A 17,493-nucleotide genomic window follows, 5' to 3' on the forward strand; every position below is an offset into this window, starting at 1 on the left:
AACCACAAACTTCAATGTGGTTTTTTTTGGTAATTTATGTAACAGACCATCACACAAGAAGTGCATAATTGTGAGGTGGAAGTGTAAAGATACATGGTTTTAAACATGTTTTACATATAAGAATCTGAAGTGTGACATGAAAATGTATTCAGCCGACTTCACTTTTATACTCCCAAATAAAATCCAGTGCAACCAATTTCCTTCAGAAGGCACCTAATTAGTAACTAGAGTAACTCAGTCTAAATGAAGCTGTTTATGAAGGTGTCAGAGGTTCATGGGGTTGGGTTATAAAACAATAAATATATCCCAAACTTGGAACATCTCATAGATGTTCAACCCATCATCTGAAAATGGAAAGTGTATGGCACAACTATTAACCTATCAAGACATGACCATTCACCTAAAGGTGGCAAGAGGAATATTAAACAGACCAACAGCCTAAAGGCTCATGGTATCCCTGCAAAGATCCACACCTCAAACAGAAGAATCTGTTGACAGGGTAACTATCAGTCAATCCCTGAACAAATGTGGTCTTTATGGAAGACTGGCACAAACAAAGCCATTGTTGGGGAAAAAAAGCAAAATAAGTCCTGTTTGAACTTTGCCCAGAAAGTGGTGTTGTCAGACGAGACCAAAAATAAACGTATTGGCCTTTATGCAAGAATGCAAAGCCGGGTGGAGAAGCTGTTGTCAGACTATTTACTTGAAAAACAAGTGTTACTTAGGTCTAAATGTGGGTGGGTTTAACACTGGAACACATCACTGGAACACACCAACCCTGTGGTAAAACATGGTGGTGGCAGCATCATGGTGTGGGGATGCTTTTTCTCAGCAGGGGCAGAGAAGCTGGTCAGAGCTGATGGGAAGCTGTAGGACAGTGAACTTGAACACACAGCCAGACCTGTAATGAAAAGGTTTAGATTAAAGCATCAATGACCTGTCAAATGTTCCCCATAAATAAACAGTTGTTTATGGTTCTATTGCAACAAAATGTAAAACAATTCAAAGGGAATGAATATTTTTACAGGACACTGCTGCTGCACTAACTGTTGTTATTAATCTAAATTATTCTACTGTCCCTAAAGGTTGAAATGTGCATCACATGTAGTTTTAGTTCATTGTTGTTGGTTGTTCCTCCTCCTAGACCCAGTTTCAGGACCAGACAGGCACCCCGAACACCCAGGTATCCACGAAATCCTCGAGCTTTCCACCGTCCAGCTTACATGTTCGGCCCAGCTACAGACAGACCTGTGCTAGTCCTGGTTATGTCCCAAAGCCACCCAGCAGCGCACGAGAAGGAGACGTCAGGAAAACGGCAACAAAGCGGCTTATCAAGTAAGTCCAGTCTTGCAGGTCAATTGCTGTATTTCCACTCAAGGGGGAATAAAACAATATTACTATCTGGTTTTTAAAACATTAAGAACAGCGGGGTGGCAGTTTTGGCCCCAGCTCGGGGAACGAGTTAGGGTTCATGAGATCCTTGAATTCAAGCGGACATGGCTAATGCTAATGAGAGCCAGAATATGTGCGCAGTGGACCGCTCCCAGCCTTCTGGCCGCAGGCTGTATCTGCCTGTTCGGTAAACAACCTCATCACAGGCCTGATTTCTGCCTCAGCCGTAAACAGAATCTGGTTCAGTGGAAGGACTCAGGCTCCGGGCTCCATTTAAATCCTGTTTGGTTTGGAGATAAGGTGAAGAGAACAGAAGGAAAAAAAAAAAAAAAAAAAAAAGGAAAGGAAAGGAGTGAAACTGGGCTCAACTGCCAGCTATTTCCCTGGCTAATTTTATGACTGTGTTACTGAAACATCCATCCAAATTACACAACAGCTGCAAGCCTTTGTGATCAGGGTTGATCGTTTGAAGCATGCTGGCAAAGAGCTTTTCAGTTTTGTTTAATGTGGAAGAGGACCAGCACAACAGGGTGGTTTAGCTGCAAATTATCCAAAAAATCTATCTGGCAGTTCATTTATTTTGTTATTTTGGCTCGGTCCAACTGGTTAAACACTGAGTTAAATACATTCAGTACATTGCCACATTGGACTAACTTTACCTGGCATAGAAAGAGTTAATAAGGCAGAGAATGGCTGATATAGAATGGTGAGCGGTGTAGGTGCTGTGTGTGTGTGTGTGTGTGTGTGTGTGTGTGTGTATTCGTGTTCCTGGCAGTTGCAGTGTTTACCTTCTGCATGTGGAATTCCAGAGCCCCCCTCACACTCTGCTCTGTCCTGCATTTTTGTGGTCGACCAGTGTGACAGGGGAGAGTGTGGGAAAAACGGAAGCTTCAGGAGCAAAAAAATGCGCTGATGGAAACATTGAAAAGAGAGAATAAAGAGATGAGAAAATAAAGAATGACAGAGAAATGTAAACTCTGTCCAGAAGAAAGAAGATGATTGTTTCCAGAGAATGGAAGGATAATAAGTTGCTTCCCCATTTTTCCAGTGCTCTTTTTCGGGGCAACCCTATACCTTTGTTATTGAGGCACATCTGAAACGTATCCCAGCACTGAGCTAATCCCCTCCAACTTATAATAGAATCACTGTGCTGGATGTATTCAGAGTTTGAGGTTGTCCAGCTCTCCAAATACCATCCTCTATCAAATTGTAAAACCATTGTTTGATACATATATTCTTTCTTTTGTTTCCCAGGATTTTCTGTCAATAGTACACTGCTGCTGTTTGTTCTCTGAAGGTCCAACACATACACTTTTTTGAATGCCGTCTACTTTAGTTTTATCTGGTGCTGACTGTTATCCTTTTATTCATTTTCAAGTTCAGCTTATAGTGTTTTAAAAAGCTTTCATACCCAATCAGCTTTTTCACATTTTGTCACATTACAACAACCAACCTTTGTATATTTTATTTGACTTTTATGTAATGGAACAACACAGATTATTATATTATTGTTAAGTGGAAGAGTATACATGGTTTTCAAGGAGTCAAATTTACTCTGATATCCCTGAATAAAAAGCAATTGCCTTTACAAGTGACCCAATTAGTAAATTGTCTACTTGTAATCAATAATAATCTCAATATGAATCCAGCTGTTCTGTGAAGCCCTCTGAAGTTTGTTAGAGAACATTAGAGAACAATCGGCATCATGGAAACCAAGGGACACAGCAAACCGGTCAGGGACGAAGTTGTGAAGAAGCATGAAGCACTTAGGTTATAAAACCATATTCCAAACTCATAACATCTCACAGAGCACTGTTGAAAGAAATGTCCATTCACCTCAACTGACAGGCAGGACAAAAAGACCATTAATCAAAGAAGCAACCAAGACACCTATGGTCCCTCTGGAGGGGCTAAAGAGAGATAAAACCTTTTATGGAAGAGTGGCACTAAGAATGCCTTTTTGGGGGAAAGAGCTATAGATAGCCTATTTGCAGTCATCCAAAACCTAGGCTTTGGCAATTTGCCACCTGCCACGTACAGGACATATCAAGAGGATAGTAGAAGATGTTCTGGTCAGATAAGACCACATTTTTTACACAGCATCCCCACAGTGAAGCAAGGTGGTGGTAGTATCATGATGTTGGAATGCTTTTTCTTCAGCATGGACAATGAAGCTGGAGGGATCTGATGGGAAGATGGATGGAGCTAAATATAGGGTAATCCTGGAAGATAACCTGTTAGAGGCTGCTGATTTGAGACTTCCAGCAAGACTTCCAGCAGGACAGTGTTACGGGTCAAAGAATACTCATGTGGCAGAATGACCCAGTCAGAGTCTGGACCTACAGTGCCTTGCGAAAGTATTCGTCCCCCTTCAACTTTTCAACCTCTTGTCACATTTCAGGCTTCAAACATAAAGATATAAAATTCTAGTTTTTTGTGAAGAATCAACAACAAGTGGGACACAATCATGAAGTGGAATGAAATTTATTGGATGTGTCAAACTTTTTAAACAAATAAACAACTGAAAAGTGGGGCGTGCAATATTATTCAGCCCCTTTACTTTCAGTGCAGCAAATTCTCTCCAGAAGTTCAGTGAGGATCTCTGAATGATCCAATGTTGTCCCAAATGACTGATGATGATAAATAGAATCCACCTGTGTGTAATCAAGTCTCCGTATAAATCCACCTGCTCTGTGATAGTCTCAGGGTTCTGTTCAAAGCGCAGAGAGCATCATGAAGACCAAGGAACACACCAGGCAGGTCCGAGATACTGTTGTGGAGAAGTTTAAAGCCGGATTTGGATACAAAAAGATTTCCCAAGCTTTAAACATCCCAAGGAGCACTGTGCAAGCAATCATATTGAAATGGAAGGAGTATCAGACCACTGTAAATCTACCAAGACCCGGCCGTCCCTCTAAACTTTCATCTCGAACAAGGAGAAGACTGATCAGAGATGCAGCCAAGAGGCCCATGATCACTCTGGATGAACTGCAGAGATCTACAGCTGAGGTGGGAGAGTCTGTCCATAGGACAACAATCAGTCGTACACTGCACAAATCTGGCCTTTATGGAAGAGTGGGAAGAAGAAAGCCATTTCTCAAAGATATCCATAAAAAGTCTCGTTTAAAGTTTGCCACAAGCCACCTGGGAGACACACCAAACATGTGGAAGAAGGTGCTCTGGTCAGATGAAACCAAAATCCAACTGTTTGGCCACAATGCAAAACGATATGTTTGGTGTAAAAGCAACACAACTCATCACCCTGAACACACCATCCCCACTGTCAAACATGGTGGTGGCAGCATCATGGTTTGGGCCTGCTTTTCGTCAGGAGGGACAAGGAAGATGGTCAAAATTGATGAGAAGATGGATGGGGCCAAATACAGGACAGGTTGTCTTCCAGACAACCTGTCTTGGAGTCTGCAAGAGACCTGAGACTGGGACGGAGATTTATCTTCCAACAAGACAATGATCCAAAACATAAAGCCAAATCTACAATGGAATGGTTCACAAATAAACGTATCCAGGTGTTGGAATGGCCAAGTCAAAGTCCAGACCTGAATCCAATCAAGAATCTGTGGAAAGAGCTGAAGACTGCTGTTCACGAACGCTCTCCATCCAACCTCACTGAGCTCGAGCTGTTTTGCAAGGAAGAATGGGCAAGAATTTCAGTCTCTCGATGTGCAAAACTGATAGAGACAAACCCCAAGCGATTTGCAGCTGTAATTGCAGCAAAGGGTGGAGCTACAAAGTATTAACGCAAAGGGGCAGAATAATATCGCAATCCCCACTTTTCAGTTTTTTATTTGTTAAAAAAGTTTGACACATCCAATAAATTTCATTCCACTTCACGATTGTGTCCCACTGGTTGTTGATTCTTCACAAAAATTTAGAATTTTATGTCTTTATGTTTGAAGCCTGAAATGTGGCAAGAGGTTGAAAAGTTGAAGGGGGACGAATACTTTCACAAGGCACTGTAAATCCCATTGAGAATCACTTGCAAGACTTGAAAATTAATATTCACATACAGTATGCTCTCCAACTTATCGGACTGAGCCAGATCTATTTTGTAAAGACCCTTTTAGATGTACTTGCAGCAAAAAGTTCCTCAACAAAATATTGAGTTAGGGGGAATTAAAGCAAAGGATTGCCACATTTTCCCTGTTTTGATATACTTGATATTCAGCACTGCTTTGACGATCTATCACCAAAAATCACATAAAACACCTTGAAGTTTGTGGTTGTAGTGTAACCAAAAGTGAAAAGGCTCAAAGGCTATATATACTTTTGCAGACTCTGTAGTAGATCTATACAAACTCTCAGCCCCCAGCCTTTGTATTCAAGCTCAGCTGCCACAGTGCATGCTCAATGGACGCACATGTGCAGGTTGTTGGTATCTTACTTAGCAGGACAGGGCCTTCTCTTTGCTCTATCAACACACCACAGCCGCCAACGTGAGGGGCTGCTAAGGCTCAAACTGGTATGACTTCAGTGAAGGCTTTGAAAGCAGCAATTTGTAACACAAATAAATGGGCCTGTTTGGTATTTTGTTTGCAGGGTTTGGTTAGTCGCAGCTGTAACTACGGAAACCCACACTGTCGTGTGGCATTACTAATAGGGTGACAATTATACCAGCGCCATTAATGTCAGCTTCGCTGATGCTCTCACTCCCTATTAATCAGCCGTAACGGTAGTTATTTTCATAGAATATTGCATATGCTCAGAAGCCGCCAAACGTGCGTTTATAGTTAAACTTTATCCCCTGTTGGTCAGGGCGGAGTCTCATTAGGGACACACTACTAAAATGAGCACAGGGCCTTCAGATCTGCTCACACTGCAGGTTCAGAATCAGTTCTCACCTGCAGCGTTTCTGGCTGCTGTCTAAATCTTAAAGTGACAGAGTGAGAGTCTGTTGACAAAGAAAGTGATGTGAAAGGACTCAGAGGTCAAGCACCCGCCTCGCTCTCTCAATGTGAAAGGGGCTGCTTCCTGTTGAGGTATGCCACGCTTAAAGTGGGCCAGTTCTATTTGTGGTTGTGTAATGGTATGAAAGGACAACTGTGCAGCCCCTTACAAGGAGGCAGTGTGTACCCTCATTACCTTATTAATGCTTCTTTGGCATGTTGCTGTTATGGGGCGAAAGGTTAATGCCAGCTAAGCTTTATTTATTGTCCCCCCCTAAAAATGCTCAACAGATTTAATGCATAAGGTTACAGACGTGTCTGCTCATGCTTTATGCTTCAGTGGCCATTTTAATAGCGTACCTCTGGAAAACACTGCACCCACTGTGCAGTTATGTGAAAAGAGGTATTTAATTTCTTTTCTATAATCTTTAGACACGTTTATGAAGCCCTGTGATGTAAATAGACCACTTTATTTGCTAATTGCTCTACACGTTCTTTATGTTTGTAACCTGTTCTTGCAGCTTGACTTAGTCAGTAATCACCAGCCTACTCTAGCCAGTGTGATAATCACATCACCCTGGACAAGGAGCAGGAATTTCTCTCCTTCTTGTCACAATAACCCTTAAGAGGCACTCGGTAAACACTTAGCCTCAGCGGGCTCTACGGACTGCACACAAAGAGCAACTATTTGCCCCTGAGTCCTCCGGCTCAAACAATTACATGCAGAGAGAAACTGTTTCTTTATTGTTTTGTTTTGATGTTTAGTTCCACAGAGTCCTTGGAGGGCTGCAGAAACCAATGACCTTGGGCATATTTTTTTCCAAGCATTACTTTCTTTATAAAATAATAATTTCAGTCCTTGTTCATACTTAAGCTGTTTCTGATTAACAGGCAGATGTCCTCGGAGAGTTCAGCCAGTGGTTCCGTGTCAAGCGGCCAGCAGGTGGTCTACGAGGCCATTTGTGGTAAAACAGGTGGGTTTGATGTTGCAGTTCCACATGAACATGTGCTTCTTGCTGTGCCACAGCCCTCAGGCGGGGGGAGTTATGCCTCTCTACACCAGTGTCAGGGATTACAGCCAGGCATAGTGGACATTCCCCATTGAGGACTGGTAAACACCACTGGATATTTTTATCAAGCTCCTTCTTTCTCGGTTGTTCACTGTAAATATTTATGCCGTTGTTGGAGTTGGAAATAACAGTCAAACCTCAATTAGTACCCAATTATTGCATTAAGGTTTTATTAGAATATGTTGTAAAGCAAATTTCCTGAATAAGCTGGGATGCTATGGTAAATGTAAAAAAAAAAAAAAAAAAAAAAGTTAAATCATTTGCAAATTCTTTAAATCTATACTTACAAGGTAGCTATGCAGTTAGGAAAAGTCAGGAATTTCAGTATTTTCCATATCTGGATAAGTATGGTAAAATAGATTTGTATAGATTTTTTTGTTGTAATTTCTGACATTTGGCATCTTTTAACTAAATATCCATCTATCCTGGTTGTGGTTTTTGTGCATTCCATATGTAGCCTGGACTAGATAAAAATATTTCTAGTAAATTTAAAGTAACCTTTGTATTCATAGTGTAAAATGGACCAGACTGAGATATCTGCTAATTTCAGCCAGGAAAAATAAGGGATTTGGTCACAAAAACTGTTTAAGAACCTCATGGTCAGTTTGTCATGGTATGTAAATTAAAAATGTTAAATTGGAGAAATTGATGTATCTAACAGGCTTGTCACAGTCGTGACCCGCCATGAAGAGACTGTTGCCTAGACGAATATGGGAACTGTGCAGGCTAGGTGGACCCAATGCTGCCAACCTTCTCTGCACTGCTTTAAATAATACAAGCTGTAGGCGAAGTCCTGTGATTTGTGTTTCATCGGCACTCTGCGACGCCTCCTATGTGTCTCAGCGCTGACAGTTTCCCTATCAATGATGTCCTGTGCTGCAGTGTTCCCAAGGGATTTTGCTGTAGGACCTTCCTAAGATCTCAGCAACTTGACATGACTAATCTGAACATGGCTTGTTTGAAGCCAGTTTGGGATTAACATGTAACTGTTGTCCACTGCAAATTACCATGGTCCTTATTGTAAATAACCATGTGTCATTAGATGTCCAACTGTCTTCTAGCATTTTTAGCAAAGATCAATGAAAAGGCAGTTTTATTCATAAAATGTACAAATTTTTGATCTTGCGCAGAAACAAACTAAATCTCTTCAATTAGTTTTAATGAGATTTCTATCAATCCAACTACCGTTGGTAAACGTTTTTTAGCTACATGCAACTTAACAGCGACGCATCTAAAACTTCTGTCTTCATTTTGCTGGATCTCAGTTCTGCTTTTGACTCAGCTGATTTGATTCCTAATTGATGGACCAGAAGAGTGAGCAGCATTCTCTAGAACTGTATCATTTGGTTCAGTTTAACTGACTCCCCCCATCCGGTGTGCTGATGACATACAGCTTTATATTTCTGTGTCTCCGAAGTCTCTTCCAGTCTTTCCACAATATCAGTGAGTTGAAGCAGAAGAATTTCTTCCAGGTTGTTGTACAGTCATTGTTTTTGGTCCCAAAAGGTCAATGTTGGAAGTCAGTATTTAAGTATTTATTGAGGTTAAAAACCACAGAGCATCCAATTAACCTAGTTTAGTGTAGTTATGGACTCAGAGCTAAATGTTAACAGCTCCACAAAGTATATAACCTAAGCAGCAGCTACCATCTTAAGAAAATCACCAGAATGAAGGATTTTATTGATGTCTTAGCTAGTAGCTTTTATTTTAATTTGCATTTTAATGTTACTTTATATGTGATCCTTATTTTTTTATGTAATTCTTTTAATGTATTTCTTTAATGTATGTTTGCCTTTGTTTCTTCATTTTCTTTGAATTACCTTGTGTGTAATTACAAATAAACCCTGCTTGCCTGGACTTTATGTCAATTTTGGTGTAATGAAAGTTTAAATGTTTATAGGTTAGTGTATACATAAACTGCTATGACGTACCTACTGCAGGAAAGATATTGACTGCTCATAACCTCTTAACAGAATCTCCCTTTTAACAGCTACAATGATTTGATGCATTATGAAACAGTTCAGAATTACAGCTACTGGTCGCCATTATTCACAGATGTTTATGGGTGATTCAGTAAAGTGGTAAACACGACCCTGTTTCTAATTTTTCAGAAAAACGCTCGAATAGGATTTAGATGTGGATAAAATAAAATTCCCTGTAGAGTAATTTTCGGGTTGGTTGTATATTGTGAGTGCGTCACTGGCTCAAGGTCGGATTTTAGCAGAAAGATATGAGAGCATAGTAGAAAAGACATCTTTTATTTGGTTTTAATAAGATCCAGTAATGCTAACTGTTCAGGCATTCCCACGTGTTGACCATTCCCATGCACGCACAGTTACTGCGCATACGGCAACAGCTGCACTAAAGAAATCACCCAGTTCACAGGACAAAATGCTGCTCAAACTCTGGGTTCACTCGCTCACGTGTGTGCAGTCATTTACACAGCTCTTTGCCTCATTGCATGACGTTGATGTCAGGAAGTTTGCTCACATCTGTTTGTCTGATTATATGCTTTTTCCAACGATCTGCTATACATTAGTATCAGCATCATGTCATTTTGTCTGTGAGACGGCCCTGAGATTACTGTGATGGAAATATTCAGTAGCCGTGCATAAACCCCCACCCCCGTTTTCGGTGCCCCCCGCACACCCCACACAAACACATCCAAAGAAAACTTGGTGTCTCTCGTGGTAATATATTCCTTTTTGTTCTCCTTCTTCCAGTTTCCCACAAACTAAGAATGCTGGCTGAGCTCAAGAAACATCTTATAAACTCATCAATTATTGTAATTGGATCCTTCGGGAGCAGCTTCTAAATTTCTTAAATGCACTTTTTCCATCATTCAGGATCCACAGGGTAGGGAACATGCCTCTTGTCTATCTTTAAAAAAGCTTTAAGCTATATACAGGGGTTGGACAATGAAACTGAAACACCTGGTTTTAGACCACAATAATTTATTAGTATGGTGTAGGGCCTCCTTTTGCGGCCAATACAGCATCAATTCGTCTTGGGAATGACATATACAAGTCCTGCACAGTGGTCAGAGGGGATTTTAAGCCATTCTTCTTGCAGGATAGTGGCCAGGTCACTACGTGATACTGGTGGAGGAAAACGTTTCCTGACTCGCTCCTCCAAAATACCCCATAGTGGCTCAATAATATTTAGATCTGGTGACTGTGCAGGCCATGGGAGATGTTCAACTTCACTTTCATGTTCATCAAACCAATCTTTCACCAGTCTTGTTGTGTGTATTGGTGCATTGTCATCCTGATACACGGCACCGCCTTCAGGATACAATGTTTGAACCATTGGATGCACATGGTCATCAAGAATGGTTCGGTAGTCCTTGGCAGTGACGCGCCCATCTAGCACAAGTATTGGGCCAAGGGAATGCCATGATATGGCAGCCGAAACCATCACTCATCCCTTTCAGACAGCTTCCTCTTGCGTCCACAGTTAATCCTGTTGGATGTGGTTCGTCCTTCTTGGTGGTATGCTGACATTACCCTGGATACCGTGGCTCTTGATACATCACAAAGACTTGCTGTCTTGGTCACAGATGCGCCAGCAAGAAGTGCACCAACAATTTGTCCTCTTTTGAACTCTGGTATGTCACCCATAATGTTGTGTACATTTCAATATTTTGAGCAAAACTGTGCTCTTACCCTGCTAATTGAACCTTCACACTCTGCTCTTACTGGTGCAATGTGCAATCAATGAAGACTGGCTACCAGGCTGGTCCAATTTAGCCATTAAACCTCCCACACTAAAATTTCATTGTCTAACCCCTGTAGCTTACAGACAAGAAGTTTATTCACATTCACTATAAACATAAATCTAATTAATTTTGCCTTCTAATTTTTTGTTGTTGTAGAGGGTCACAATTATACATTCAGCTACTTGAACCCCCACTAATATTTGGTTAAATGCCTTTGAGCATGTTGTGGATAAATCACATGCTTTTGTAGCCATAAACAAGCATCTAGAAAAATTCTGTAACAGTACATTTTATTTACCTACCCTATCCTACCCTCATCTATAGCCATGAACGTTGGGTCACGACCAGAAGAACGAGATCCCGGATACAAGCGGCTGAAATGAGCTTCCTTATTTCGGGCACTACCTTAGAGATAGGGCGAGGAGCTCGGCCATCGGAGGGGGGCTCGGAGTAGAGTCGCTGCTACTTCACATCGAGAGGAGCCAGTTGAGGTGGCTCGGGCATCTATACTGGATGCCTCCTGGACGCCTTCCTCGGGAGGTGTTCCAGGCATGTCCCACCGGGAGAAGGCCCAGGACACGCTGGAGGGACTATGTCTCTTGGCTGGCCTGGGAGCGCCTTGGGCTCCCCCGAGAGGAGCTGGAGGAGGTGTCTGGGGAGAGGGACGTCTGGGTGTATCTGGTGAGTCTGCTGCCCCCGCGACCCGGTCCCGGATAAAGCGGAAGACGACGAGTATGAGTACATTTTATTTAATTTGGTTGGTCTGCGTTGTCTATGCTTTTAAGAAATGTTCACAAATGTTCAATATGAATAAGGTCATAGCCATCCCAGAAGCTTTGTGTCTGCCTGCTTAATCCATTCTAAAAACATTTCTGATGTACTTTAAGGATTAACAGCTGTTAAAATAGCAATTTGTGCCCATTATTCAAACATCTGACACAAACTGTTACCCTCAGATGAAATAAACACATTAGTAGGTTCAACAAAGACTCAGCAGCCATCAAAGTTTAAGTCGATCATAAACTGGAAGCTGCTGGAACACCATCATCACTGTCCACTGTGAAGTGAGTTTGACATTAAAATGAATTGACGGACCAAAAAAGAAGCACCTGCTCCAAAATTGTGACTAAAATTCACAGCCCTAAAAATGAACAAGTCAAAAGCCATCTGGAAAAAAAGCTTTATGGACAAACGAAATAAACATTGACCTTCCTGGACATAATGACAAGATGAATGTTTGGAGGAGTCAATGTGTGGCTTTCAAACCTAAGAAAACTGTACCCAGTCTGAAGCATGGTGGTGGTAGCATCAGTCTGTGGATCTGTTTTGCTGCTAGTCATTCTGATGCAGTGCACAAAATGGATGCAACTGGAGAATGAGGCAATCCCATCAGAACAGGTTTTGGAATGGATAAGCTTTGCTACCATTAAGCTTCTGGAACAGCACTGACCTCAACCCTAAAAGGTCAGGTCTGCGCCAGGAAACCAAACAGTTTGATTGAGCTCCATTAGATCTGTCAAGAACAGTGGTCAAATATCCAGCCTGAGTGATGCCAGAAGCTTGTTGATGGCTACAAACAGCATGTGGTTTATTTGCAACTTGGTAAGGGACATTTATCCAAATATTTCTTTCTCAGGTAACCTAAGAAAAGAGCAATTTCAAAATTCATAATGAGTGCATGTAAAGCGCTGCATGCTGTATTTTCATCACAGAACGAACTTGGAATATAGGAGGGATTTAGTGTGGCGGTTTAAAGGGAAGAATTCTGTTGTTAGAATGGGTGTCGACTTTGTGAAGCACAGAACTGCACCAGGTCTTTCTGGCTTTGTAGCAAGATGACTGAGCTCCCCTGATTGACTCTGACAGGCAGTTAGAGCGAGTCCAAATGGAGAACATTCTCTATGATCAGCTGTCACCCATCGTTAATCACACTCTCCCTTTATCTCTCTCCTGTGCGCACTTTTAATCTCTGCCTCTCGGTGCTCAGACGGCTCTCCCTCTGTCCCCTGAAATCTTCTCCGGCTCACTCACGTCAGCCTCCCCTCCTCTTCTTCTCCCCCTCCTCCCCTGTGTTGATTTTAGACATGACACGAGGACACTGTTTCTGATGAGGTCCCACCAAAGCTTACAAAACTACATTATATCCACCACATCTGTTTTACAATGCTTCCCTTGAGGTTTCCTCAAAGTTCTCTGTTCTCTACAGTTGGTAACTATGTGGAGATTTATTGCTAAAGTCTGAGAAGGAAATGAATGCAGCATTTGTGCCACTTTAATGGGGTCAGATCGTGTTAGAACAAATAGCCTAAGCCTCCCTCTATCAAAGTAGGTCTGTGTGGAGGGTTGGGAAACAGAGGGTTAGTTACTGACTGACATCCCATTTCCAGATGGATTATGCAATTTACTCCCTGATTTAGTGTTTTTAAACAGCATACTTCATTAGGTTTAGCATTAAACAGTGCCCTGCAAACGTTCTGAGTTTCAATTGTTTTTTGGGGGATTTTTTTGTGATGCAACATAAATAAAAGTCCCTTTTATTCTGATCCCCCTAAACAAATCCATTGCCAACAATCCTTCGTAGAACCGCTGGTTGCTGCAATCAGAGCTACAAGTCTTTTGGTTTGTGTCTCTACCGGCTCTGCATATCTGGAGGCCAAAATGTCTGCAAATTCTTCTTTGTAAAACAGCTCAAACTCAGTCAGATTAGATGAAGACCATCTTTGAACATCAGTTTCCAAACCTTGCCACATATTGCCACAAAGTCTGGACTTTGTCTGGGCCATTCTAACACATAAATATCATTTGGTCTAACTCATCTCTCATTTTACTTTGACGATTTTCAGGTTTTCAAGTTGGAAACAAATCGTCCAACTGAAGCTGGAAAGTTGAGGTTTTCTCACTCAACCTTGAACTCAAACTCCAATATGGCTACCTTGCATATAAAAACTATTGAACTCTGCAGTAAGAAGCAGTTTATTTAACCATCTGACAATTTGTTTACCATTCAGTCTTTCACATACACAGAGAGATATGTTGTTTGCTTATATTGCCACCAGTAGCTAGCCTGGTCACCAAGAGTATTAATGCCCAGACCAGAGCATAAGTATTAGGAAGGAATAAGGAATTTTTTTGCACTTTTTTGCTGGACCTTTTTTTTGAGTAGTGTGTGCTTGGTCGTTTACCAAAAGGACCACCAAAAGCAGCCTAATTACCACCATTAGTACTTCAGTAGTACCATTCCATTGTAAGGTAACGCTTTGCAGCCTCTATAAGGTTTGCTATGTATTTAGCCCTATCTATCCTCCCTATCTGTGATGAAGAAATGCATTCCCAGAGCATGATGCAATCACCACCATGTTTCATCGTGGGAATGTTGTGTTCCTGGCGGTTTGCAGTGTGAGTTTTCGCAACACATACCATTTTGCATGTAGAATGAAATGTTTACCTTTGGTTTCTGGATCGTCTGACCCCAGCAACTTGCTCCACATAGTTGCTGTGTCCACTGTATGGCATTTGGCAAGCTCTAAATAGGGTCCGCTTTGGCCTTCTTCGAATCCCTTTTCAATGAAGCCCAGTTTTGAGGAGTGCTCAACTAATACTTGTTTGGATTTTATTTTGGGGGTTAGAATGAAGGGGACTGAATTTGTATGCATGGCACAATTTTAAGTGTTTAGCTTGTTAAATATTTTAAAAATATGAATCAATTTCATCAATGTCACAATTATCTATCAGATAAATCCCAATGAGATACACTGTGGTTTCTAGTTCAATTTGGCAAAATGTTTCATTGGACTTTAATAGGCAATATTGTATCTTTCTCTTTCATTTGCCAGGTGGAGGAAGCCACTTCCAGCAGTCATATCATCATATTCAAAGTCAGTGAGAGGTTTTCGTTTTCCAGCTCAGTCAGGCCCCAAAGTGTAAAAGAGTACAAAACCAAACAGCTTGCAGAGAGGGGGAATGAAAGGCATACTGTTGTGGAGCACAAACACAGCAGCTCTGATTTTCCTCAGAATGCCTTTTCTTGCTGAACGCCAGCCAATAAGATGAGGGGTTCAGGCGCTGTGAGCTAGGAAGCAGTCAGAAAAAAGACAAACGAGTGTGCTTGCTGAGCAGATCAGCTTGTAACCTCCTCAATCATGAGTAATCGGTCAACAGACCATTTACCAGCAGGGTTTTAGTGAACTCATCTGAAAAAAAAAACCCTCCTGGTTTGATAAATGTTTTCACTTGTGCAGACAGTGTGAAGACATTTAAGTAGCTGCCTCATTTTATTGTTCTCCAGGTCTTTCTGCACACGGCAGGCTGTTCCAGGGCCAAGAACCCTCCCACAGATGACATGAAGAGGATCTAGGGCGCTTCCTGCCACTCTGCAGGCCTGACAGGTGTCCATGCATGTAACCCCAACAGAGGACAACAGAATAAAGTATGCCTAACATCGAGTAGTATCCTATTAATTCCTCTACCGTGCTGCCACAGACATGCGAGGGCGGAAACGGCAAGCTTTGACGCAGGTCGGGATTTAGTTGCACAGCTCCAACCCCGCCATCCACCCCAACCCCTCATTGCCCTTGGCTACAGTCCGTCTACATCCCAGCAGCTGCCCACTCTCATTCCCTCCATGCCACCAAATCCACAGGAAGGTTTCACTGACAGATCGCCTTTAGCAGATGGGTCCACAAGACCTGTTGGTTGTGTACACCTCTGCCTGTGTAACTACATCTTTCCAACCAAGTCCTGACTGAACAAAGCAGAAACAAATCAGGCCAGCCAATAATAATGAGAGACGTTTGGTGATCTTTGTTCTGACAAGGATTATTAGCACTGAATAAGTAGCTTTGGGTGTTACTGCAGCACACGGTGAACATGAAAGTAACTTTCATGTGTGGCTTCCAACATTAAATACATTGCAAGCCATACAGCTGCCAAATCCATTGCCTGAGGACGAGTAAAAGCAGAGCTTCTTTTAGCTTGTAAGCCTAATCATTCAGATAGTTTGAGCTTAAATATGAAGGGGTGTTGCCTTGTCTTCAGTTATTAAAGGGTGATGGTCAAAGTTCACAGTTTAACCTGTAATTTGTGCTGTAAAATGTAAGGTGGTTGATGTTCTTTCATGTGGATGCAGTCAATTAGATGTGGAAATGCTTGTTATGCAATTTTTTTATTTTGTTAAAATTGTATAAAAATGTAATTTTTGGCAAATGTCTGTGCTCAAAGCAACAAGAAAGTGAAATTATGGGAATACATCGGCAGTATTGTGCAAACATTTTATTATCACTAATTTCTTTATGTTTTGTCGTCTTTAAATGGTCTTAATATTTCTTCTGATTCTTTAAAGATCTATAAAAGTTATTCTTCAGATGTTGGCCACGTTTTATTCTCATACCGTCAGTATTGGACCATTTTCAGACAAATATACAGGGGTTGGACAATGAAACTGAAACACCTGTCATTTTAGTGTGGGAGGTTTCATGGCTAAATTGGACCAGCCTGGTAGCCAGACTTTATTGATTGCACATTGCACCAGTAAGAGCAGAGTGTGAAGGTTCAATTAGCAGGGTAAGAGCACAGTTTTGCTCAAAATATTGAAATGCACACAACATTATGGGTGACATACCAGAGTTCAAAAGAGGACAAATTGTTGGTGCACGTCTTGCTGGCGCATCTGTGACCAAGACAGCAAGTCTTTGTGATGTATCAAGAGCCACGGTATCCAGGGTAATGTCAGCATACCACCAAGAAGGACCAACCACATCCAACAGGATTAACTGTGGATGCAAGAGGAAGCTGTCTGAAAGGGATGTTCGGGTGCTAACCCGGATTGTATCCAAAAAAACATAAAACCACGGCTGCCCAAATCACAGCAGAATAAAATGTGCACCTCAACTCTCCTGTTTCCACCAGAACTGTCCGTCAGGAGCTCCACAGGGTCAATATACACGGCCGGGCTGCTATAGTCAAACCTTTGGTCACTCATGCCAATGCCAAACGTCGGTTTCAATGGTGCAAGGAGCACAAATCTTGGGCTGTGGACAATGTGAAACATGTATTGTTCTCTGATGAGTCCACCTTTACTGTTTTCCCCACATCCGGGAGAGTTATGGTGTGGAGAAGCCCCAAAGAAGCGTACCACCCAGACTGTTGCATGCCCAGAGTGAAGCATGGGGGTGGATCAGTGATGGTTTGGGCTGCCATATCATGGCATTCCCTTGGCCCAATACTTGTGCTAGATGGGCGCGTCACTGCCAAGGACTACCGAACCATTCTTGAGGACCATGTGCATCCAATGGTTCAAACATTGTATCCTGAAGGCGGTGCCGTGTATCAGGATGACAATGCACCAATACACACAGCAAGACTGGTGAAAGATTGGTTTGATGAACATGAAAGTGAAGTTGAACATCTCCCA

The 17,493-nt window shown here is 41.9% G+C and overlaps 1 protein-coding gene across 11 annotated transcripts in view; it reads left to right on the forward strand.

Annotated features, from left to right (window-relative positions):
* Window positions 1-16,443, forward strand: part of ttll5 (tubulin tyrosine ligase-like family, member 5) — a 74,442-nt gene extending 57,999 nt beyond the window's left edge. For 8 of the 11 annotated variants that reach the window (XM_047345944.1, XM_047345943.1, XM_047345948.1 and 5 more), the window contains 4 exons: window positions 1,145-1,335; window positions 7,188-7,270; window positions 14,918-14,959; window positions 15,370-16,443. In XM_047345944.1, coding sequence (XP_047201900.1) covers window positions 1,145-1,335; window positions 7,188-7,270; window positions 14,918-14,959; window positions 15,370-15,422 — 369 coding nt within the window. In that variant the 3' untranslated portion in view covers window positions 15,423-16,443. Of the gene's footprint in view, window positions 1-1,144; window positions 1,336-7,187; window positions 7,271-8,027; window positions 9,224-14,917; window positions 14,960-15,369 lie in introns of those variants that run through there. The other 3 variants (XM_047345950.1, XM_047345953.1, XM_047345951.1) reach the window with 2 other exon arrangements.
* Window positions 16,444-17,493: the final 1,050 nt, after the last annotated feature.

The sequence above is a fragment of the Girardinichthys multiradiatus genome, chromosome 19 (genome assembly GCF_021462225.1).
Source record: "Girardinichthys multiradiatus isolate DD_20200921_A chromosome 19, DD_fGirMul_XY1, whole genome shotgun sequence".
Lineage (NCBI taxonomy): Eukaryota > Metazoa > Chordata > Actinopteri > Cyprinodontiformes > Goodeidae > Girardinichthys > Girardinichthys multiradiatus.